The sequence below is a fragment of the Pongo abelii genome, chromosome 14, assembly GCF_028885655.2.
Source record: "Pongo abelii isolate AG06213 chromosome 14, NHGRI_mPonAbe1-v2.0_pri, whole genome shotgun sequence".
Taxonomy (NCBI): Eukaryota; Metazoa; Chordata; class Mammalia; order Primates; family Hominidae; genus Pongo; species Pongo abelii.
Window position 1 is genome coordinate 119,805,755 of NC_071999.2, and position 25,358 is coordinate 119,831,112.

At 53.2% G+C, this 25,358-nt stretch overlaps 2 protein-coding genes across 11 annotated transcripts in view; one reads left to right on the forward strand and one right to left on the reverse strand.

Annotated features, from left to right (window-relative positions):
* Positions 1–8,698, forward strand: part of TMCO3 (transmembrane and coiled-coil domains 3) — a 61,193-nt gene extending 52,495 nt beyond the window's left edge. For 5 of the 8 annotated variants that reach the window (XM_054529301.2, XM_063715056.1, XM_063715057.1 and 2 more), the window contains 3 exons: positions 5,625–5,704; positions 6,593–6,742; positions 7,907–8,698. In XM_054529301.2, the coding sequence (XP_054385276.2) occupies positions 5,625–5,704; positions 6,593–6,742; positions 7,907–8,020 (344 nt within the window). In that variant the 3' untranslated portion in view covers positions 8,021–8,698. The remainder of the gene's footprint in view (positions 1–5,624; positions 5,705–6,592; positions 6,743–7,906) is intronic. The other 3 variants (XM_063715053.1, XM_054529304.2, XM_063715055.1) reach the window with 1 other exon arrangement.
* A 308-nt stretch (positions 8,699–9,006) lies between these two features.
* LOC134759913 (uncharacterized) lies at positions 9,007–24,934 on the reverse strand. Of its 3 annotated transcripts, none has more exons than XM_063715061.1 (3): positions 24,409–24,934; positions 15,668–15,844; positions 9,007–13,451 (listed from the first exon to the last, which is right to left on the reverse strand). In XM_063715061.1, exons 1-3 carry the CDS (start codon positions 24,770–24,772, stop codon positions 13,387–13,389), a joined length of 606 nt encoding a protein of 201 aa, XP_063571131.1. In that variant the 5' UTR covers positions 24,773–24,934; the 3' UTR covers positions 9,007–13,386. The 3 variants fall into 3 exon arrangements, 2 of the variants coding, with proteins under 2 accessions (XP_063571131.1, XP_063571132.1); XR_010136838.1 differs by lacking the exon at positions 9,007–13,451 and adding an exon at positions 13,811–14,444 and having other exon boundaries at positions 15,210–15,844; XM_063715062.1 differs by lacking the exon at positions 9,007–13,451 and adding an exon at positions 13,811–14,444.
* Between the last annotated feature and the right edge of the window lie 424 nt (positions 24,935–25,358).

A 25,358-nucleotide genomic window follows, 5' to 3' on the forward strand; every position in this document is an offset into this window, starting at 1 on the left:
GCTGATCACTGCCATGCTTTATTACCGCCCAGATGTGTGGGTGCCATGCACATGATTGCTGATCACTGCCATGCTTTATTACCGCCCAGATGTGTAGGTGCCATGCACACGATTGCTGATCACTGCCATGCTTTATTACTGCCAAGATGTGTGGGTGATATGACACGATTGCTGATCACTGCCATGCTTTATTACCGCCCAGATGTGTGGGTGCCACGCACACGATTGCTGATCACTGCCATGCTTTATTACCGCTGAGTTGAGTGGGTGCCACACATACGATTGCTGATCACTGCCATGCTTTATTGCCGTCAAGATGTGTGGGTGCCACACATATGATTGCTGATCACTGCCATGCTTTATTACCGCCCAGATGTGTAGGTGCCATGCACACGATTGCTGATCACTGCCATGCTTTATTACCGCTGAGTTGAGTGGGTGCCACACATACGATTGCTGATCACTGCCATGCTTTATTACCGCCGAGATGTTTGGGTGCCACGCACATGATTGCTGATCACTGCCATGCTTTATTACCGCCAAGATGTGTGGGTACCACGCACATGATTGCTGATCACTGCCATGCTTTATTACCGCCCAGATGTGTGGGTGCCATGCACACGATTGCTGATCACTGCCATGCTTTATTACTGCCGAGATGTGTGGGTGATACGACACGATTGCTGATCACTGCCATGCTTTATTACCGCCCAGATGTGTGGGTGCCATGCACACGATTGCTGATCACTGCCATGCTTTATTGCCGTCAAGATGTGTGGGTGCCACACATATGATTGCTGATCACTGCCATGCTTTATTACCGCCGAGATGTGTGGGTGCCATGCACATGATTGCTGATCACTGCCATGCTTTATTACCGCCGAGATGTGTGCTGTCAGTGGGCATTGAAAGCGGCCAGATCACCTTCAGGGGAGAACGTGTGTTATTCTCATCACCTCCTCATCACGGGCACCGGTGCCCACACAGGGCAAGTGGTGGGAGCTCAGGGTCAGCCACAGAAACTAACATGTCAGTGGCAAATTTGGAGGAAATACTAATTTTGACACAAAAAGTTTAAATTGAGCATAGTGAGATGGGCCACTCTGGAAATCTCCCTTTGTCGGGGTCTGTGGAGCAGCCTGGAGTAGTGATTTGAAAGGGTGGAATCACAAGGGTTCTGGTGTCGGGACACGTCCCTGGCAGCTGTCCACTCAGCACGGGGTCTGAGATGCCCTGTCCTTTACGGGGGCCACAGACTCAGCACAGCCTCAACAAAACGGAAAATTGAAAAGCTGATTCTGAATTTTATGTGGAAATTCAAAGGCCATAAATAGCCGAGGCAGTCCTGAAAGCAGCACAGAGTCGGGAGGCTTGTGCCCCTTGTAGCAGGTGAAACAGGACCATTCAGCAGGGGCTCCGTGACCTCCTGACCCCAGTGCAGCCTCACGAGTCAGTGTGTTCCGGGAGCCTCTCGGCTGCCGTTTGATCCCCTTGCTCTGCACCCCCGGCCCTCCATGTGTGACCCTCACCTCCTCCCCCTGCCCCCCGCCCTCCCTGTCCGTGACCCCCACCTCCTCCCCGTCCCCCTCCCTCCCCCTGTGTGTGACCCCACCTCCTCCCCGTCCCCCACCCTCCCCCTGTGTGTGACCCCACCTCCTCCCCGTCCCCCACCCTCCCTGTGCGTGACCCCCACCTCCTCCCCATCCCCCACCCTCCCCCTGTGTGTGACCCCACCTCCTCCCCGTCCCCCACCCTCCCCCCGTGTGTGACCCCCACCTCCTCCCCGTCCCCCGCCCTCCCCCTGTGTGTGACCCCACCTCCTCCCCGTCCCCCACCCTCCCCCTGTGTGTGACCCCACCTCCTCCCCGTCCCCCACCCTCCCCCCGTGTGTGACCCCCACCTCCTCCCCGTCCCCCGCCCTCCCCCTGTGTGTGACCCCACCTCCTCCCCGTCCCCCACCCTCCCCCCGTGCGTGACCCCCACCTCCTCCCCGTCCCCCACCCTCCCCCTGTGTGTGACCCCACCTCCTCCCCGTCCCCCACCCTCACCCCGTGTGTGACCCCCACCTCCTCCCCGTCCCCCACCCTCCCCCTGTGTGTGACCCCACCTCCTCCCCGTCCCCCACCCTCCCTGTGCGTGACCCCCACCTCCTCCCCGTCCCCCACCCTCCCCCTGTGTGTGACCCCCACCTCCTCCCCGTCCCCCGCCCTCCCCCTGTGCGTGACCCCCACCTCCTCCCCGTCCCCCACCCTCCCCGTGTGTGACCCCCACCTCCTCCCCGTCCCCCACCCTCCCCCTGTGCGTGACCCCACCTCCTCCCCGTCCCCCGCCCTCCCTGTGCGTGACCCCCACCTCCTCCCCATCCCCCACCCTCCCCCTGTGTGTGACCCCCACCTCCTCCCCGTCCCCCACCCTCCCTGTGCGTGACCCCCACCTCCTCCCCGTCCCCCACCCTCCCCCTGTGTGTGACCCCCACCTCCTCCCCGTCCCCCACCCTCCCCCTGTGCGTGACCCCCACCTCCTCCCCATCCCCCACCCTCGCTCCTGGTGACGCCTCCTCAGCTAAATAAACTGACTTCCTGGTCTTCCTTTCACTTCTTTTAGACGAGGACTAATAAAATGGATCAGGCCTGACCTGATTTTTCCCACGTTGCTCCAGCCCCAGGCTGTCCTGGCCGTGGCGTGACCTGGTGTCTTGTCCGCCGGGGCTTTGTTGCACGTGCATGTCTGAGAGCTGCTCTTGTTAAAAATCTAAAATTTCATGAATATGTTATTTACACAGACATACTTGCCTTAATTGTCTTCAAACTAGAGTTCTTTTATGTTGAGAACCCTTTCTATTCACATCATTCTATGTGTTTTTGCTCTAGTGTTTTGTACTAAGTATATCAGGGAATTCAAGTTAATTTTTTTGCCATCTGAGAACTTGTTTATAGCTCACTTTTTTCTCTAACTCGGCCAGGACCTTATTTTTGTTCTGGAGTCCAGGCAGCACGTAGACGGCATCTGCCCGCTTCACACGGCACCTTTGCCTCTGTGCGTGGGACCCGCTGTCCACTTCAGGGCGACAGAACCCTGGGTAGAGCTCCTAGCTCCAGCAGATGTGTCCGGGCTGCCTGCCCGGTGCAGCCACAGAAACTCCGCTGCAGGTCAGCCACAGCCACAGCCACAGCCACCTGCAGGCCGGCAGGCGTCGCTCTCAGGTTCCAGCCCCGAGGCTCGGGGCCCGCTGGGTGAGGCCCAGGCTGTGCTTGAGTCGAGGCTGCATCTGAAGGGTGTGAAAGGGGCAGGGCAATCTTTAGGCCCCGAGCGAGGAAGGGCTGCTGTGCCAAAGGATGGCCCAGAAGGCACCATGGAGCAAGGTTGGGGTCTCGTGGACGGCACGTGGCAGTGTGGCTCCGGCCCAGGTTTCGGAGCAGGTGCTCTTCCCACTAGACGAGGGTTTGCCAACTGCGGCCCAAGGCCTGCTCACCACCTGCCTTTATAAATGCAGCTCTGTGGAAACAGCCACGCTTGCTCATTTACTCTTTATCAGCAGCCACTGTTGGGCTACTTATTAGCTCGGGCCATCAACAAAATCCTCCAGACCGGGCACTCAAACAGTAGATGATTATCTCTCACAGTTGTGGGGGCTGGAAGTCCAAGATCCAGGTGTCTGGCGAGGGCCATGCCTGCTCCACAGATGGTGCCTCCTGGCTGTGTCATCCGTGGCTCAGCCGCCATGGCCTGCGCGGAGAGATTAGGTTCTCACGCTTATGGCCTCGTTTTGCCTTAAGTAGCTCCCGCAGACCCTATCTCCAGATACAACCACACTGGGGCTGGAGCCTGAACGTAGGAGTTTGCAGGACACAGCTCAGTCCACAGCAGGTGGTCGTGGCCCAGTGGCCCATAAAGCACGAAGTGTTTTCCATCTTGGCCTTTGTGGAAGATCCCTGCCCAGCTCCCTAATTCCTAGTCACTTCCAGCTTAATCGACAATGTCAGTCATTGGGTGTGTCTTGTGAAATTTTCAGCAAGGATTTCATCCTCTTCTCCTCATGTTCCCTGCATTCAGAAGCAGGCACCACTGGCTCTGGGACAGCGCTGGGAGCTGCCTTGCCGTTGGGCATCCCTCCCTGATGGATGCAGGTGTGCACCTCCGCTAGCCTCGCTCGCCTTCACACCATGGCCCTGAGCCAGGCACACACCTCACATGGCGTATTTCATTTACTCAGCCTCCAAATCCACATTCAGAGATGAGGAAACTGAGGCACACAGAGATTGAAACATCGACCTGGGTCCACAGTTAGTGAGTGTGGTGCTCCTGGGTGCTGTGAGGCCGGTGGGCCCCAGGAACCCAAGAATTGAGCCCAGAGCCCACACAGTTTCTCAATGCTACACCAAGTATAGGTTTGATGTTTGTTTTGAGAATAAATGACCCTACATAGAAAAGTCAGCATAGCTCATTAAAGAAAGTGAAGGGAGGTTTCCTGTCTCTCACTTTCATTGCTGTTTCCGGGACTGACTGGAATGCATTCAGCTCCATAATTATTGGCTCACTCCCCCCACCCCCACTCCACCCCCCGGGCCAGGAGCTCTGAGCTCAGGCAGGGGTGGAGTGAGCCATGTCCCCAGGGCAGCCATGCCTTGAAGGAGCTTGCACTGAGCTCAGGCAGGGGTGGAGTGAGCCATGTCCCCAGGGCAGCCCTGCCTTGAAAGAGCCTGCACTGAGCTCAGGCAGGGGTGGAGTGAGCCATGTCCCTGGGGCAGCCATGCCTTGAAGGAGCTTGCACTGAGCTCAGGCAGGGGTGGAGTGAGTCATGTCCCCAGGGCAGCCCTGCCTTGAAGGAGCTTGCAGCCCAGGGTTGGGTGGGGGGGCAGATGCAGGGACACAGCTGCCCAGCTCAGCTGAGAGCACAGGAGCCTCCGGGGCATCAGTGACTGGCCGGGGTGAGGGATGCCGCCAGGTGCAGAGGTGGAGGCTGTGGGGCTTCCTCCAAGGGCCGACATGCATCGCTGAGCGGCCCCAGGCTGTGGCTGGAGAGCTGAGCCCAAGCTCAGGTCCAGCCCCAGCACCGCCGGCCCCTCTGCGTCACTCGGCGGGACAGTAGGACTGAGCAGCCCAGTGGGCAGCCACACACGGTTTCCGAGAGTCCTGAGAGCAGAGAGAAGAAATATGTAGAGACAATGTTTCCCATTGTTTTTCAAAATGTGTGAGCCAAATAAAGAAAGGAAAGAAACATTGACCACAGGCGTCCTGTGAGCGTGGCACTCCTGGGCACTCCTGGGCACTGTGGGGCTGTGGGCTCTGGGAGCATCTGCACCTCAGCTGGAGTATTTCCTGAAGGAGCGCCAGACCGAGTGCCGCCTCTGTGTGTTTTGCTGTGTTCTCTGCAGTTGAGGCCTGTTGCAGGGAGTGGAGCTGGGATCCCACATCAGACAGGTCATCCCGGGGCAGCCTTTTCCCCGGTTTGCTCAGGAAAGGGGCGGCTTTTTAGCATTTGCTGTTGCTTTCACACGTGCACTTGGGAGGATTTAGGATTTTAATTCCTGTATTGAGCAAGTGACACACTGAAGTTGTGAGAAATTGTGTGCACTGGGGGAGGCTGTCCTGTGGTCGTAACGTGTCTGTCCTGTTCCCAACAGGGCTCCACGTGTTCCCCACGTTTGTGGCGTACGAGCTCACGGTGCTGGTGTTCCTCACCTTGTCAGTGGTGGTGATGAAGGTATGGACTGGAAGGGTCCATGCCCCTCGCAGTTTGCAGGCTCAGCACAGCCCTCCCTGTGGCCCTGGTTTCCAGTGGGGCCCACATCGGGCCTGCAGAGCCGGCCCTGCCCCTCGTCTCGGAGGAGGCCCACTGGGCCACTGGACCCTGGGGGAGGCAGATGTAGATTAGGCTGGGTGGTCTGGGTTTGTCCATGTGATTGATTGTTTCAGAATTGAGGGTGTTTAAAGCGGGGAACTACCTTTTGGGACCCTCAGGACGGGCCTTGGCCACAGTCCAGCCCGTCCTCCTCTGACAGATGCAGAAGTGCTTTTTAAAGACTGGAAAATGGTGTAGGCACTTTCTGTCTGTCCCCTGTGACTGCCAGTGATCGAGCTGCCTGTGTTCACATTTAATTGAAGGTGTGATGACCTAATCAGCAACCAGTGGCTTTCTGGCTCATAGACAGTGACTTAGGTCGTTTCCATTTTAAGGAGCCAGAAGCTGTGATGATCGTGGGACCACTCCACCAGCTCTTAGCTGCTCAGCCCAGAGAGACACATCTCTCTGTATTAAAAAGAAATTTCCACCTTGAGTACCCCATGCTCAATGCTATTAATCTAGTTTGGTTGGGGTGGGGGCGGGGGGGCATGGGCAAGGCTTATTATTTTCTGCTAATGAACCTAAAGGCTTAATTTTGCCTTTTTGTTCAGTGTGGATTATTTAAGAGGTTTTGTGTGTATTTGGTGCCTTCGGGTATTTGGAGTGCTTCTGTGCGTTTCCCTACTTGACGTGTTATTCAGGGACCATCGCAGTGTCCCTGTGGCTCGTCTGGGTTCTCTGTTTCGTGTGTGTTTAACTCTGTGCGGGTCCGGTCTTCAGCAGTGATGTGATGAACCGCTCTTGCAGTTTCTCCTGGCGGCGCTAGTCCTGTCTCTCATTCTGCCGAGGAGCAGCCAGTACATCAAGTGGATCGTCTCTGCGGGGCTTGCCCAGGTCAGCGAGTTTTCCTTTGTCCTGGGGAGCCGGGCGCGAAGAGCGGGCGTCATCTCTCGGGAGGTGAGTGGCTTCCCCCCGCGGAGCGCTTCTTGGGCAGCACGGGCTGCGCTCTGGGTTTGAGTCGGGTCTGGCGAAGGTGGCTCGGCAGCACACCGGGCCTGGGTGCAGGGTCCTCCTCCAGATGGGCACGCAGAGGCCTGGGGGCAGGGTCCTCCTCCAGGTGGGCACGCAGAGGCCTGGGGGCAGGGTCCTCCTCCAGGTGGGCACGCAGAGGCCTGGGGGCAGGGTCCTCCTCCAGGTGGGCACGCAGAGGCCTGGGGGCAGGGTCCTCCTCCAGGTGGGCACGCAGAGGCCTGGGGGCAGGGTCCTCCAGGTGGGCACGCAGAGGCCTGGCTGCTCTCTGCTCATCCAGCATGTGGCGTTGTCAGAAGAAAGTTGCAGTTAGTACTGCTTGAACTGTTGCATTAACCTTTTACAACAAGTCTAATTAAATGTCAGATATTTCTTCTGAAAGAAAACTAACTTTTTAAAGCTGAACTGCCAGTGTGCACATAAGTAGCACCCCAGAAACATGAAATACCAGTAATACCAGTGTGCCCAGAGAGCTGGGTGGAGGTTCCTGTGGACACTGAGATGGCCCTGGGCTTTCGGACTCACGGGCTTGTCTCCCTGCATTTTGTAAGTGTGAGGCGGGTAGAAGTCCAGGTGTTGAGTGCAGTGGAAGTAATTGCTGAAAAGTAGAATTGCTTACAGGAAGCTCCACCTGAGGCCTGACCCAAGGCCATATCCCCAGGGTCAGGGAAGCTGCGGGGCAGCCTGGCTTGTTACTGTGGCCCGGGGTTGGCCTTCAGGCAAACACAGGCTAAAGCTGTTACCCTGTGGCCCATCAGGACTAACCATGCATCATTGATCTTGAAATCACAGTCCCTCCTACATCCCAATGTCCTCAACTTCTGGCTGTACTTCGATGTACTTTAAAGAGATAGTAGTGAATTTATGATGTGCAGGTGTCCCTGCCAGCACTCAGCATAACCGCGCTTAGCTTCCACCCCCCACCCGCCCCGTGCAGGCATCCCTCCCAGCACTCGGCGTGACTGCGCTCAGCCTCAGGACTCTAGCTTTGCAGGCGTCCCTCCCAGCTCAGTGAGACCAGCCCTGTGCTTTCCTGTTGCAGGTGCTAGTCCTGACAGTCTCTGTGACCCGCTCTGTACTTTGCTGTTGCAGGTGTACCTCCTTATACTGAGTGTGACCACGCTCAGCCTCTTGCTCGCCCCGGTGCTGTGGAGAGCTGCAATCTCGAGGTGTGTGCCCAGACCAGAGAGACGGTCCAGCCTCTGACAGCACAGAGATGATGGACCATGGAAGGGAAGCGTCTGTGGGGAGTGAGCGCTTAGATGGCCGGCAGCTGCTCCTTCTGGGAAGCTCATGCCTTGGCAACAGAACAGCTCTCTAGCAAAGCGTCAGTGCAGTCGTGTTCTCCCGGCTTTTACAGAATATTCTTGCCCTATTTTAGAATTTTCCAGAGTAGTTTATTTGCAGTCCGTTGATTATGTGCATTAGACCCGGGATACTGCGTTTTACCAATAGCCTTGAAGGTGGTGCCTGGATGTGCCTTTTTTTTTCCCTGAAATTATTATTAATTTTCTATTGTGAGCTCATCAGTTCATAGTTTTTTTAGTAAAGAAGCAAAATTAAAAGGCTTTTAAAAATGTACAACTTCAGAATTATAATCTGTTGGTCAAATATTTGTTATTAAACATTTCTGTAATATGAAGTTGTAATCCTGGCCGTGAGCTTGGAAGCTTACTTTTGATTCTTAAAGCCTATGTTTTCTAAAATGAGACAAATATGGATGTCTATTTGCCTTTTATTGTAACTTTTAAATGAAATAATTTCATGTCAGTTTCTATTAGATATATCACTTAAAATATTTGATTTTAAATCACAAGAATATGTATTCTTTAATAAAGCTAATTTATGATCAGCATATAATTTACTAAAATCTGTTTTTATTAATTTTTTTGTATTGAGTTTATCTTTACACAAAATTTCAGCCAATTTTTTTTTACTAAGATGATTTCTATATTAACATGCTATTCTCCAAGACACCAAATTAATGCAGTGTTAATTGATAAGTTCTAACTTTTGATACTTAAACGTCTATTTTGGTGATTATGTGCCCCATTTTAGAAAACCGCACAGGTGAGGATCTGAGCCTCACAAGGACTTCCCTAAGAGGCATTGTGCTCATCTGTTTTGTGCTGCTGTGATAGAATGCCTGAAACTGGGTCATTTACAAAGAACACAAACTTATCTCTGGAAATTCTGGAGGCTGGGAACAACAAGATGGAGGTGCTGGCAGGTCAGGCCTGCTCTCTGCTTCCAGGATGGCGCCTGGAACGCTGGGTCCTCCAGAGGGAGGAAGGCTGGGTGCTAACGTGGTGGAAGAGCAGGAGAGCCAACCACTCCCCAGTCCCCTTTGTGTGGCAGCACTGACTCATGAGGGCAGATTCCTCCTGACCTAAACACCTCCCTGCAGGCCTCACCTCCCAACACTTGCACTGCACATCGAGGGGACAGAAGCATTTGAGCCGTAGCCAGTACCTTATTAGCATCGAGGGGACAGAAGCATTTGAGCCGTAGCCAGTACCTTATTAGCATCGAGGGGACAGAAGCATTTGAACCATAGCAGGTACCATATTAGCATCAAGGGAACAGAAGCATTTGAACCGTAGCAGGTACCGTATTAGCATCGAGGGGACAGAAGCATTTGAACCGTAGCAGGTACCGTATTAGCATCGAGGGGACAGAAGCATTTGAACCGTAGCAGGTACCGTATTAGCATCGAGGGAACAGAAGCATTTGAACCGTAGCAGGTACCGTATTAGCATCGAGGGGACAGAAGCATTTGAACCATAGCAGGTACCATATTAGCATCGAGGGAACAGAAGCGTTTGAACCATAGCAGGTACCGTATTAGGCTTTTTCAACTGCATGAATTTTTTTAATTGACAGATAAAATTCAACATATTTATTGTGTACAACATAGCAAGTACTTTAAGCCAGGGTTTTCCTATAACTGTCAGCTTTAAGAGACTAACAATTTGACCAAAATACTTGATATAGAGAAGGTAAAAATGGCAGGTGTAATTATGTATTGCACACATAAATTATGGATTGCAGTAGTATAAATTAAAACATTTTGAAGTAAGTTGTATCTAGTCTGAAGCAGATTAATGGAGAAATGATACCAACATGTTTATTTTTAGAAAATAGCATTGGTTTTTCATTTCCAAATGATCCCAAATGGTCTAGTGCTGTTTTCTCCTCCACTCGTTGTGATATATGAGATGTTGCCAGGTGCATGTGAAGCGTTCTGGGTGTGGCCTGTCTGCCTGAGGCTGACTTGCCTATTGCTGTGTCCCTGTGCCGCTTTGCCACGCCTGTGACACTGCATCTTCCCTGTGTACTCGCCTTCTCCCCATCCAGGCATTCCGGATACAGTGGAGTCTCTGCAACAGGGTGACTTTTTTTTTTTTTTGTCTCCAACACCTGTGACCACCTGGGGCTTTTTAATTTTGCTAAACCGAAGGAAAACTACTTGATGAGAGTAACATCAAATTCCCCCCAAAACACACAATTAGCCTCTCTCTGCAAGATGAAATAAGAAGTGCCCTGAATGACAAGAGAAAGCATGCTAGGGTCTCTGCCTAACTGAGCACTTACGTAAGACCCTAACTGCCCAGGAACGGTGTCCTCAAAGCCCCAGCTGGGCCCACCTGCCCCGCTGCAGCCACAGGACCTGGCTCTGTGAACCCCTCACTCCTGTTTTCACCCCCACCTCTCTGCTAGTGACTTCCTCGTCTGTGACCTGCCCGTTTGTCCCATGCTGACCCAGCAGAACCCTTTCTTGACCTCATGACTCCTCTTTCATCCAGACCTTCCAGAAAGCTGCACCCTCCCCATCCCATCCCCATCATGTCTGCCCCTGTCATCCAGACGGGGGCCTCCAAGCCACATGAGCACCTAGTAGCCACATTGCCCCCACCCTGCTCTCAGCATTTCCCCAGTGTGTAGCATGTCACTAGAAAGAAGTGGGAGGACGGGCTCATGGTGAGTCTTGTGGGGACATGTTTGCTGGAGGCTGACCAGCCTGGTCATGACATCTTTATCTTAAATTTGAAAATTGTCATCAGGTTAGGGTGAAATCCTATCGGATCAACATCTGAGACCAGGCTTACGGAACTGAGCTTCCAACCTGGATGCTTGAGGCTGGAGGGGATGTTGGTGGCCTCGATAACAACCTGAACAACAGCTGGCAGCGGGGAGTGCCTGGGCTGTGTGTCCCCAGAGCACGGACCTGGGTGGTCCAGTCTCCTGTCTCGAGCTCCAGTCATGAGCTTACACGGCCTTTGCACTCCCCCCAAAACCAGCCATTCTCAACCAGCGAGGCCTCTGTGTCTGCAAGGCCAATTTTATTTCTTCTTTGATATTTCTGCTTCTGTGTCCTTTCCCCGCTGCCCAAAAACTGCCTCCCGTCTGCCCATGCAGAGCTGTATCACCCAACAACACCCAGCTCAACTCGGACAACACCCAGCTCAACTCGGACAGCACCCAGCTCAACTCGGACAGCACCCAGCTCAACTCCGACAGGCCCTGGGAAAGTAAGAGCTTGTGGGGAGACCCACGGGCCCACACGGCAGGACTGTGAGGCAAGACTGTAAACATGGGTCAATTGAATATTTATAAACAGGATACTTAAAAGTTCTTGGGATATTGAGCAATGAAAGAAATTGTACTATTTGAAAATTCTATTTCATATGAAAATATAAAATTTCAGCATATCAGAAAGCATCATGAACAAATTTGAAAGCCAAACAAAACTGGGAAAAATATTTGGATAAAAAATCCTAACACTGGTACATAATACATAATAGGCAGTTCATATGTATTTTTGAATGAATGAAACTTACAATACTTTTATTAATGTCATGGGAACATATAAAAACTGCATGGAGATATTTTAAAGAAAAAATTTTGAAATCCATTTTGGTTTTCTTTATAATTCCTTCAGTTCAGCCCATTCCTATAACCACGTGCTCATCCCCACAGGACTAGGCAATGCCCACCCTTGGTGCCCTGCAGTGCACCGCAAGGACATGGCCATGGCCTGGAGCCATGTCCCTGAGTTCCTGGTGGGCTGCATAAGTCTCCCTGTTCCTCCCTGCTGCCTTCTCCTCTCCTGGCTTCCCCACCCCATATTTCCCTGATGATATGGTTTGGCTATGTCCCCACCCAAATCTCATTTTGAATTGTAATCCTCATGGGTTGATGGATGGAGGTGATTGCATTGTGGGGGCAGATATCCCCCAGGCTGTTCTCATGATAGTGAGTTCTCACAAGGTCTGATGGTTTTAAAAGTGGCAGTTTGTTCTTGCGCTCTCACTTCTCCATCCTGCTGCCTTGTGAATAAGGATGTGTCTGCTTCCCCTTCTGCCATGATTGTAAGTTTCCTGAGGTCTCCCCAGCCATGGAGAACTGTGAGTCAATTAAACCTGTTTCCTTTATAAATTACCCGGTCTTGGGGAAGTTCTTCATAGCAGCATGAGAACAGACAAACATGCCTGAGTCCCCGAGTCTGTGACGCTCCTCATTCTTCAGCACGGCCCGTGCCCAAGACGGGGTGCTCCTCCAGTGCAGAGCTCACACCATGACTGTGGTGTCCTTCAAATAACGCTGCTGCTGCCAGCTTCCCAGGGACTCTTCTCCTGTGTGATTCCAGTGCCTTGCCTATGTTCCTGCTAATCTTCTGGAGTTTAGGAGTCCGTGCAAAGCCCACCCCACCTGAGTCCTTTCATCCTGGGTGCCTTCACCTCCGTCCAGGACTCCGGGGTTGCAGCCACACATGCTCATGTCACCGTGAGGCCCGGCCCTCCAGGGCCTGAGATATACAGATGCTATCCCCCTGGAGACCCAGTGTTTCCCCTTCCTCACTGTCTGCCTTTTGCTCAATCTCTCAGCGCCTTCAGGAAGCCCTTTCACAGCTCATCAGGGAAACCTCTGGGCTCCTCCCCCTCCAGCAAGTCAGCTGGAAGCTCTCAGGCTGGCCATGGAAAGCTGCACCCACTGCCAGGGGACTGGACAGAGAGGCTGGTCTCATTTTCCAATCCCTTCCAGAAGGAAGGAGGGTGCTTCTCCTGAGAGCAGCGACGGGTTTGTGTCTTGTGACCTCTGCCTTCCCTCGCCTGGGGGAGGGTGATGGGGCGTCTTTTTGGCTATGGTTTAAGTAGCAAAAGAGATGGAGTGTCCGAAGGATTGAGGGGTCAGCTGAGGGTGGGGCTTCTCAGTGAGGGGTGGGTCCTCTGGGCGTCATGAGGGCCTGGGGAGAGGACCCTGACCCACTGCCAGGGAGCTGTGCCAGAGGTTCCCATGGGACATGGAAGGGGAACCGACATCTGTTTCTGCACTGGGGCGTGGACACCTGGCCCCACACCACCTAGGTTCCCCCATAGGGGCCTGAAGACTGGAGGTTCTCTCCAGAATGTTCTGGTTTGATTCTGAGAGCAGGAGAGACACCCATAAAAATGATTTGAGGTTAAATTCCTGGCCAGGTAGATGGGAACTCACAGCCAAAATTTAATTAAGGAGAATAAACAATTGTGCCACGTCACGCATCCAAGTCCGGCAGGGCAAATCCACACCCGCTACTCACTGAGCTTCCCCTGGGCCAGAATACTCTCCCCACATTTGCAAGAACAAATCCTCCTTCCTGTAGAAAAGAAAACAAAAGTAAAATAAAAAAGAACAAAGCCATTGGGCTTGGGTTTCCTCTTTCTAATCAATCGATTGGTCATCGTCAACACTTTGGTTTTTTTGTTGTTGTTTGTTCGTTTTTTTGAGATGGAGTCTTGCTCAGTCGCCCAGGCTGGAATGCGATGGTGCGATCTTGGCTCACTGCAACCTCCGCCTCCCGGAATCAAGCGATTCTCCTGCCTCAGCCTCCCAAGTAGCTGGGATTACAGGCAACCACCATCATACCTAGCTACTTTTTGTATTTTTGTAGAGACGGGGTTTCACCATGTTGGCCAGGCAGGTCTTGAACTCCTGACCTCAGGTGATCCGCCTGCCTTGGCCTCCCAAAGTGCTGGGATTACAGGCATGAGCCACTGTGCCTGGCATCATCAACGCTTTGAAAAGGTGTGATGAAATCGGGCCACCTGTGATTTTTACCAGTGGCGCATGAAGAAGTGAACCCCTGAGCATAAGCTGGGCAAAAGTGAGCGGTGAAAACACACTGTGAACAGCTAGGGCTTTTCAGGAAAGAAGAGGAGACTAACTGGGCTTCCTAAAATCATTAAGAATTTGGGTAGTACATCAGATTATCAGAAGTTAAAATTTATTTTCACCTATAATCCAGGGGGTTGGGACAGAGAGGTGTGGCTTCCTCCCAGAACTGTGACTTTACATCATGAACTTCCACAAGGCAAGGGGCTGCAGGACTGTCCTCCAGACGCTCCGGGTGAGCCAAGACAGGAGACCAGACATCAGCTCACCTTGGGGAATGACACCCCCGGAGACAACCCACCCTCTCACAGAACTTCCAGGGAGCATTTTAGCATCTTAACTCTTCCATATGAATGAACAAGCCTTGCTGTTCCCCAGGCTCATGCCTGAAGTCCCGGTGCTTTTGGAGGCTCAGGCAGATGTATCGCTTAGCCCAGGAGTTTGAGACCAGGCTGGGCAACAAGATGAGACCTTGTTTCTATGAAAAATACAAAAATTAGGTGGGTGTGGTGGTGCACAAGTAGTCTCAGCTACTCAGGAGGTGGGAGGATGGCTTGAGCCCGGAAAATCGAGGCTACAGTGAGCCATCGTCATGCCACTGCACTCCAACCTGAGCAACAGAGTGAGACCTGTCTCAAAAAAAAATGTGTGTATATATGGATATGAATGAACAGCCTCCACCTAGGGGCTTTCCTACAGGTAAGACCAAAGTGGAAGAATGAAAACAGAGAATTCAGGAAGCAGAAAAAAATGTCATGGAAAATGTTTTAAAAACCTATCATTAGGCCGGGCGCAGTGACTCACGCCTAGCACATTGGGACGCTGAGGTGGGCAGATTGCCTGAGCTCAGGAGTTCGAGACCAGCCTGGGCCACATGGTGAAACCCTGTCTCTACTAAAACTACAAAAAAAAAAAAAAAAAAAAAAAAAAGCCAGGTGTGTGGCCAGGCATAGTGGCACAAAACCGTAGTCCCAGCTACTCGGGAGGCTGAGGCACGAGAATCGCTTGAACCTGGGAGATGGAGGTTGCAGTGAGCGAGATCACGCCACTGCACTCCAGCCTGGGCGACAAAGCGAGAGTCTGTCTCCAAGAATAAAGAATAATAAATAAATAAAATAAAAATTTACCATTAATACACCATCAGGGATGTATGAAAAGATAGTACATCCATAAAATAAGAACAGAATATCATGAAAAATAATCAAGAAAAAATGTCTTTGAAATGAAAAAAAAAAAAGATTACCAAAATAAAAACACTCAGGAGTGATGGAAGAGATGGTGGAACCTAGGAGCTTGGCCAATGCTCCTGAGACCTGGGGACTTTCCCAGGTTGCTTCTGGCAGCTCTGTCCCTGGTGTCTTTGGTTCTCTTTTTCTGGACCCTCTTTTGGCTGGATGAGGACTGCCTGGTTTGATCCTCTAATTTTCTTACATTTTCCCTGCCATTTTCCATTTCTTTGTCTCGGTCATATGGGCACCACAGATACCCACACAGTAAATGAAAAAAGTCCCTTACAAACCACATCATCACAAAATTTCAGAACACGAATAAAGTTCTAAATAGCTTTCAGAAAGAAACTAAATCAGCTCTCAGGCAAAGGGACAGAGATAAAAAAGCCTTGGGCTTCTCAACAACACGAAAGCAGTAGAGTGAAGCTGTTGAGATTCCCAAGGAAAATGAATTCCACCTAGGATCCAATACCTGGAGAATGAGCTGCGAAGAGCATAATAAAGATGTCTTCAGAGTCACAAGCCGCTCCTCTGGAAGCTGCTGTAGAAAATGTTGTTTCAAAGCCAAGAAAGATGGCTTGGGGGTCCAGCACATAGAGCACCACCCTGAGGGGATTCCAAGCAGAGTTCTGGGACAAGAGCTGCCCACCTGGGGAGAGAGCAGCTGGTCAGCTTGGAGGGGCCTGAGGAAGGGAGCTCTCCAGGAAACAAACCACTGGTTCTCTACCTACACAGGTGTGTGTGCACAGGTATGTGTAGGTGTGTGTACAGGTGTGTGTGTACAGGTGTCTAGGTGTGTGCAGGTGTGCATGGGTGGACGTGTGCACACAGGTGAGTGTGTGCAGTTGTGTGTAGGTGTGCATGTACAGGTGGGCATGTTAGCACAGGTGTATGGGATGTATGTGTGTGCAGATGTGTGTAGGGGTGTATGTGTAGGTGCACATGCATAGATGTTTGCATGTGTGGGTGTGTGCAGGTGTGTGTGCACAGGTGTGTCCAGGTATGTGTGTGTGCAAGTGTAATGTCCCGCATGTGGATGGGCTTGTGTGCGTGGGTGTGTGTGCACAGGTGTAGATGTGGGGGTGTGTGTAGGTGTGTGTGCATGTATGTAGGTGTGTGTCCAGGGGTAATGTCCCCGTGTGTGGGTGTGGATGTGTAGATGTGTATGTAGGTGTGTGTGCAGTTGTGTGTAGGTGTGTGTGTGTACAAGCATGTACACATTTGCATTTACCTGGAGAGGGTCCACAGCTTTCATCAGATTTATTATAGGACCAGAAACCTCAAGAACAAGTCTCATGAAAGGTTCTCCAACAGCTTTTTGAGGCATTATTCCCAGCCCAGCCGTAACATTTATGTAAGGGAACGACAGGGCCCAGGCTTCTGCCAGGGTATTAGAAGCAGAGCCCTAGTCAGGCATTTGCCTGTGAACTTAAAGTGACCACACCCTGTTCCCCTATATATTTATAGCGCTAGTTGTCGTGCTCTCTCTCTCTGCTTAACTCTTCACTTCTGCTTGGTGGGACCCAGGGATGGAAGACAGCCCTCCTGACTCATGGGCCCCTCCCTCTGCAGGATCTGTGAGTGAGTCTTTGTAGGCGTATGTATGCAGATGCACACGTGTAGGTGTGTGTGTGCAGGTGTGTGTGCAGCTGTGCGTGCAGCTGTGCATGTGTGGGGGCCAGGTTGAATTTGCATCTTCCACTAGAAGAACTAGGGGTTGCCCAGGCTGTTTCCCTGGTTCCCAGTGGGTGGGGGGAACATAAGAGTGGGCTCCAGCCCTAGAGCAATGGTCAGGCTGGCGAATCCTGGACATGGGTCAGACACGAGCCTCAGGGCATCTGCCACTGCAAGCAAGTTTCCCATGTGAGGGACCCCAGGCACACAATGGACAACCAGGCATTAGGCCATCCATCAGGTAAGAGAAACATCCCATAGAAGGCACATGGTAAACATCACATCTGGCCCCTGCATTTCCCCAGAGGGCAGGGTTGCCACCCACTCTGGTACTGGAACCCCAGTTTAGCAGGGGGCTCCCAAAACAACTTGGCATAAAGAACAATCTGAAAGCACGCAGCCTCAGGGAGAGCAGGCCCTCACCCACTTCTTAGTCCCGCAGTGTGCTGAAACACTGACAGCATTCTGAAGAGATCCCTTAGGCCACGTGTTGTTCCCATGGTGTCAACACGTTTAGGAGGACTTGGCGCTACGTGGCACAGCCTGCATCAGCTAGCAGAGAGGCTCTCAGATTTGAGAGGACATAAGAATCATCATGAGAGGGCTTCTCAAAACCCAGTTGCTGGGCAAACCCAGAGGTCTGGGGTGGGCCTGAGATGTGCATTTCCGACAAATATTCAGGCACTGCTGTTGCTGCTGGCCCGGGACCCTGTCATGAGGAGCACGGATCTGCACAGTTGTCCCTCATTACATGTTTGCTGATTGACTGAATGAGTGAATCCAGGCAGTGAGAATAATGGCACTTAGAGGAGCGGCCCAAGGAACAGAGTTGGGAGTGGTTGCTGTGCTGTGATCCCTTGAAGGATGGTTTAGAGGCTTGTTTCTCAAACAGCAACCTGTCAGTGGAGAGCAAATTCAATTTGGAAGATGATGACTGCCATTAGAAAGGGAAGTGGAACAGAATAGAGGGTGATGGTGCACTGTCTCATGAAGCTTTTGGTTCCATTTTACACCTACTTCTCACTCGTGTGTGTTTGTGTGTGCTGATGATGCAAAAAGTAGCTTCTTACCGAGGCAGTCAAGAAAGTCTGAAGCCACCAGGTGTAACGTCACTGAGGAAAGAGGGCCCAAATGGCAGGGGCAGGAAACAGGCCGCCCCCAAGCTTCATGTAGGTAAAGCAGCGTGTGGAACCCAGGTCGCAGGTGAAGGCCCAGCTGTGAGGGCCTCTGGCAAGTGGTGATCATACTGCCTGGGCTTTGTGGTGCAGAGGGGATCTGAGGACAGGCAGACTGGGTTTGGATTGATTCGATATGCCAACCTGCCTGGAACTGTTAGAAGAAAAGCTTTGGACTTCGTTCTACATTCAAAACAAGGTGGATGAGGGGGAAACATCCAGGGCCCCAGTGTGGTGTTAGGCAGAATCCATGTGGTGCGGTTCTACTCTGTTTGTGGTGAGAGCATGTGTGTGTTTGCAGAGGGGTTGTAGGGCTGCTCTGCCTCCCTGCCCGAGCCAACCCCACGACAAGTAATCTGGGGAGTGGTCCCAGAGACACTGCCAGTGAGGCTGGAGAGGGCCCCGGTGTGGCATAGGTTCCCCGGGTGTGGGAGCTGAGCCTCTCCCCCTCCCGGCAGTCCTGGTGCCAGGCTCCACAAGGCAAAGATGCTCCACGTGCCTGCGGGTGGTCCCGCAATGAGCTCTGGCTGCCAGATGCACCTCCCCTCCAAGGCCTCTGCTGCCTCCCAGTGGCTCACTTTGTTTGCGGCACTGCAAACCGAATCCTGTTAAAAAGCATAGTTACAAGGCAGCACCATGCTCCTCACTCTTGAAAGCCAGCGGGTGGACCAAGTCTCCACCTTGAAATCCCAGTCACCGCGCTCGAAATTAACGAGTTGTCCAGTGACCTGCTTCTGGGATTGCCACGCTGAGAGGTCGCGTTGTCTTTAAGCAAATACAAGAAAGCAAGTCTCAAGGAAAGCAGGTTTTGTTTCTAGAACATCAGAGGGACCCAAGCATGTACCACATTAGGCTTTTTAAACCCGCATTCTACCCAGGGCTAGGTCAGTGAAGAAGGGCTTTGAATACTGAGGAAGCTCTCGGCTCCTCATCAGTCACTGAGATGACATTGTTACCGTGGGAAGTCTGGGCCTTACCTCACTGCGTCCATCCCTGCCCAGTTACACCCCACTCCCACACTGCAAGCAGGGGCTTTAAACTGTAAATCTGTCAATGTCATTCCCTGAGATGACATCACCAACCTTGGGTGATGTGAGCAACAAAATGCACAATGGCTGTGCTGATTGCAAACTGTAGAATAAAATAAATGCATGCAAGTTCACGCTGCTGTCATCACTGACCGTGTCAACACGCAAACGGGGAAGAGGGACCAACTGCTCTTCCCTGAAGGAGAACCTCGATGGATAAATGCCAGAGGAAAGGGGGAAACAAAATCACCATGAGGCAAAGTCCACGGAACCGATTGCTGCCGACAAGACCCCCATGGATGCCAAAATCAGAGAAGTTCCAGGAGAATCAGGATTTGGTCTCCCAGTGTCTCCAGGACGATTGTCCACTACAGAGGAAGGATGGCGATTTGACCAGGAGACTCAGCAGACACCACCTGGACCTGGAGTTGGACACATCAGCTCAGGAGCCACTGAGAGACAGCCTTACCTCCACAGGATGCTTGCCAAATGGGCTGGACTTCATACAGTCCTGAGAACATAAGACAGCAAAATCCATGCCCAGGCCCCAGGACAAGGGTGGCTGGGGCTGATATAGGGTCTGGCTCTGTCACCCAGGCTGGAGTGCAGTGGTACAATCATGACTCAATGCAGCCTCCAACTCCTGGGCTCAAGCGATCCTCCCCACTCAAGTAGCTGGGACCACAGGCGCACACCACCACACCCAGGTAATTTGATTTTATTTTTTGTAGAGATGAGACCTCATTGTGTTGCCCAGGCTGGTCTTGAACTCCTGGGCTCAAGCGGTCCTCCTGCCTTGCTCTCCCAAAATTGTGGGATTACAGGCATGGGCCACGGTGTCACACTGGGTGCTGGGTTTAATATCTGTGTCATGGCCATGACAGACATGGATATGAGGAAAGCTGGGGAGGATTATGTGGGAACTCTGGGTACTATTTCTGCAACTTTTTAGTAAGTCTCAAATTCATTCAAAACAAAGTTAAAAACAAGAACAACAAAGAGCCATCCACTTGCCCCAAACTCTTCCTCAGCTCCCACTCACTCTGAAGATAAATTTCAGAGTCCTCCATCAGACTTAAAGAACTTCTCGCCAGTTCCCTCCAGTCCACACGATCCCAGCTATCTCTCTCCACTCATCCCTGCGATCTTAAATCCACAACACTTTCTTGGATCAACTTTCCTGACAACAACATTGCGAGGTCTCTCTCTGTGGCATTTTTGTAGCTCCTAATACCTCCTCTGCAGCACTTACCATGTCTGCAGTTAACTCAGAGCCTGAGAGACCCACCCCTCAGATCATCCGCAAAGACCCACAAGTGCTCCCCTCAGCCCCACAGACCCTTTCCACAGACTGAGAGACACTTCCCACAGACCCCCTCCCCACATATCCACAGACCCGACGCAGTCCCCTCAGACCCACAGACCCTTCCCACAGACTCATAGACCTTCCCCTCAGACCCATAACCTCCCCACCCCACAGACCTTTCCCACAGACCCACAGACCATCCCCTACCTTCAGACCCTCCCCTCAGACCTGCAGACCCTCCCCAACCCACGGACACTTCCCATAGATCCACAGACCCTCCCCTCCCTTCAAACCCTCCTCTTCCTTCAGATGCTCCCCTCAAACTATCCTCAGACCCTCCCTTCATACCCACAGACCTTTCTATCAGACCCTCCTCTTAGACCCACAGAGCATCCCATCAGTCCTCAGACCCTCCTCTCAGACCCACAGACCCTCACCTCAGACCCTCAGACCCTCCCTTCAGACACAGACCCTCCCCTCAGATCCTCCCTTAAGAACCCAAGACCCTTTTCTCAGACCCTACCTTCAAACGCTAAAATGCTTGCCTCAGACCCTCAGACCCTCTTCTCTGACCCAAAGACCCTCCCCTCAGGCCCTCAGACCCTCTTCTCCGACCCTCAGACCCGCCCCTCAGACCCATGGACCCTCCTTTCAGACCCACACACCCTCCCATCAGATGTTCACACCCAGAGACCCTCACCTTAGACCCTCATATCCTCTTCTCACACCCTCAGACCCTTCCTCAGACCCACACCCCTCCTCTCAAACCCACAGACCCTCCCCTCAGACCTTGAGACACTCTTCTCACACCCTCAGATCCTCCCCTTGGACTTACAGACCCTCCCTCCAGACTCTTAGACCCTCTTCTCAGACCCTCAGACCCTCCCCTCAGACGCTCAGACCCTCTTCTCATATCCTCATAACCTCCCCTCAGACCCACAGACTCTCTGCTCAGACCCTTGGACCCTCTTCTTAGACCCTCAAACCCTACACTCAGACCCTGAGACCCTCCTCTCAGAACACAGACCCACGCCCCTCCTCTCAGACCCATAGACCCACCCCTCAGACCCTTACCCTCCTCTCAGACCTGCAGACTCTCTCCCCTCAAACCCACAGACCCTCCCCTTAGACCAACAGACCTGCCCCTCAGACCTGCTTCTCAGACCCACAGACCCTCCCCTTAGACCCACAGATGCTCCGCTCAGACCCTCAGACCCTCCCCTCAGACACAAGCCCTCCCCTCAGACCTTCCCATAAGAACCTGAGAACCTCTTCTCAGACCCTCACCACAGACACTCAGACCTCTCGTCTTAAACCCACAGACCCTATTCTCCAACCCTCAGGCCATCCCCTCAGATGCTCAGACCCTATTCCCCTACCCTTAGACTCTCGCCTCAGACCCGCAGACTCTCCCCTCAGACTCACGAACCATCCCGTCAGACCTTCCCAAGACACCCAGAGACCCAACCCTCAGACCCTCAGATGCTCCTCTAAGACCCTCAGACCCTTCTCTCTGACCCACAGACCCTCCTCTGAGACCCTCCCCTCAGACACACAGACCCTCCTGTCAGACACACAGACCCTCCTGTCAGACACATAGACCCTCCCCCCAAACACACAGACCTCCCCTCAGATGCACAGACCCTCCTCTCAGATACACAGACATTCCCCTCAGACCCTCCTCTTAAACCCTCTGACCCTCCCCACAGGCCCTCAGACTCTCCCCTCTGACCTTCCCCTCAGACTCTCAGACCCTCCTCCTGGATCCCCAAACCCTCTCCTCAGACCCTCAGACCCTCCCCTTAGACCCTCTTCTCAGACCCACAGATCCTTTCCTCAGACACACAGATCCTTTCCTCAGACCCACAGTCCCTCCTCTCAGACCCACAGTCCCTCCCCTCAGACCCACAGTCCCTCCCCTCAGACCCACAGTCCCTCCCCTCAGACCCACAGACCCTCCTCTCACACCCTCAGACCCTATTCTCAGACCCACAGACTCTCCTCTCAGACCCAGAGACCCTGCCCTCAGACTCACATACCATCCCCTCAGACCCTCAACTCAGACCAACAGACCCTCCCCTCAGACCCTCTTCTCAGACTCTCCTGTCAGACACAGAGACCCTCCCCTCAGACTCTTTCCTTAGACCCTCTGACCCTCCCCTCAGACCCTCAGACCATCTTCTCAGACCTTCAAACCCTCCCCTCAGACCTTCAGACCCTCGTCATACCCTCAGACCCTTCCTTCAGACCCACAGATTCTCCCCCTAAACCCATGGACTATCTCCTCAGACCCTCAGACCCTCCTCTCAGACCCGCAGACCCTTCCCTCAGACCCAGAGACCCTCCTCTCAGACTCTCCCCTCATACCCTCAGACTCCTCTCATATTCTCAACTCTCTTCTCAGATCCAAACACCCTCCTCTCTGACCCTCAGACTCTTCTCAGACTGTCACACCCTCCCCTCAGAACCCCCACCGAGATACAAAGACCCATCAGACCCTCAGAACCCCCCTGAGATACACAGACACTCCCCTCAGAACCTGAGACCCTCCCCTCAGACCCTCAGAACATCTTCTCAGACCCTGAGCCCCTCCCCTCAGACCCTCTTCTCAGACTCTCAGACCCTCCCTGCAGACCCAGAGACCCTCCCCGCTGACCCTTTCCTCAGATCCTTAGACTCTCCTCTCAGACCCTCCCCTCATACTCTTAGACTTTCCCCTCAGAACCTCAACCCTCCTCTCAGACCCCAACACCCTCCTGTCTGACCCTCAGACTCTCTTCTCAAGACCCTCAGACCCTCCCGTCAGACCCTCGGACGCCCCCCTGAGATACACAGATCCTCCCATCAGACCCTCAGAACCCCCCTGAGATACACACACCCTCCCCTCAGACCCTCCCCTCAGACCCACAAACCCTCCCCTCAGACCGTCAGAAACTCTTCTCAGACTATGAGACCCTCCCCTCAGGCCTTCAGACCCTCGCTTCAGACCCAGAGACCCTCCCATCAGACCCTCAGACCCTATTCTCAGACCCTCAAACCCTCCCCTCAGACCCTCTACTCATGCCCTCAGACTCTCCCTTCCGACCCACAGATTCTCCCCTCAGACCCCCAGACCCACCCCTTAGACCCACACACCCTCCCCTCAAACCCACAGACCCTCCCCTCAGACCCTCTTCTCAGACCCACAGACCCTCCCAAGAGACCCACAGCCTCTCCCCTCAGAGCCTCCTCTCAGACCTTCAGACCCTCCCCTCAGACCCTCAGATCCACCTCTCCGACCCTCAGACCCTTCCTTCACACCCTCTTCTCAGACTCTCAGACCTTCCCCTCAGAGCCGCCTATCAAATCCACAGGCCCTCCTCTCAGACTCAGAGACCCTCCCCTCAGACCCTCAGATGCTCCTCTCAGACCCACAAACCCTCCTCTCCAACTCTCAGATCCTCGGCTCAGACCCACAGATCCTCTTCTCAGACCCTCAGAGCCTCCCCTCACACCCTCAGACTCTCTCTTCAGACCGTCAATCTTCCTCTCAGACCCAAAGACCCTCCTCTCAGACCCTCAGTCTCTCTTCTCAGACTCTCAGACTGCCCCCCAGACCCTCAGACCCTCCCAAGAGACCCACAGACCCTCCCCTCAGATGCTCCCCTCAGACCCAGAGACCCTCCTCTCAGACCCTCGAACCCTTCCCTCAGATCCTCAGACCCTCAATCTGTCCTCTCAGACCCTCCTCCCAGGCCCTCAGACCCTCCCCTCAGACCCAGAGACCCTCCTCTCAGACCCTCCAACCCTTCCCTCAGATCCTCAGACCCTCTTCTCAGACCCTCAATCTGTCCTCTCAGACCCTCCTCTCAGACGCACAGACCCTCTGACCCTCCCCTCAGACCCTCAGACCGTCCTCTCAGACCCCCTTCTCAGGCCCTCAGACCCTCAGACCCTCAGACCGTCCTCTCAGACCCCCTTCTCAGGCCCTCAGACCCTCCCCTCAGACCCACAGACCGTCCCCTCATACTTTCCCCTCAGACCCTCATACTCTCAGGTGGGCAGAGCTTCTGCCAGTGTAGATCACGGTGCCGTCTTCCTTCGCAGCACTGCTGTCGTCCTGGTCTTCCCAGGGCGTCTTTCTGTCCGTGGGTTTCCGGCAGGGCCCTCACCCCTTCCGGTGCGCACTGCTCAGCCCTCCGCGGCTCAGGCCTGACTGAAAGTACCCGTGGTCCCTGAGCCTCGTGTGCGCTTGTCAGCAGAACCTGTTTTGTCCTCAGTCTGTCTGGTCTGAGTCGGCGTGGACATTTGCTCTCTGTGTGCATCACAGAGACCCGCAGGGCCCTGGCGCTCAGAGGCCAGCGTGAGGTTCTAGGTCTGGGGCCGGAGCGGGCGACAGCGGGGCTCGGAGCCATAGCCACAGCCCTGCCTGACTAGGTAATTCACCCCTTTAATAATCAGAAGACGGAAAGAAGGCAAAGGTGCAGGCCAGAGGGAACCCGAATTCCCTGTTGAGTGCGACTTTCTTTCTTTTTGAGGTCTGGTTTCTGGTCAGTGTCCTGAGGGCATTATGCCATGCAGGGCGGTTCTGAATTGCGTAGGCCCAGCCTGGTGTTGCCGCGGTCCCCACCCCACTCTGCAGCCCTGTCTGATCCTGACCCAGTTTTCTTGTCCACCCCTGAGGCTCAAACACTGTGATTTGAGCTCAGACAAGGTGAGTCTCAGGTTTTGAGTGAGAATGTTTCTTTTAAACGTTGGTTTGATAATTTTCTATAAAAGGCTGAACGCTGAATTGTTTCTTTTCTGTACCAAAATGTCAAGTGGTCTCCTCCAGCCGTGCCTATCACCAGCCTGTGTCTCCCTGTGAAATATGGTCTGGTTCCATCATGGATTTATTTTCCTGCCTCCCAGTAGGACAGATCTCAGCTCTTTAGGCCGACAACCCCTGACAGCAACTCAGCCACCTCCTGCCCTCACCCTTGGAGCCCTGTCTACTGATGG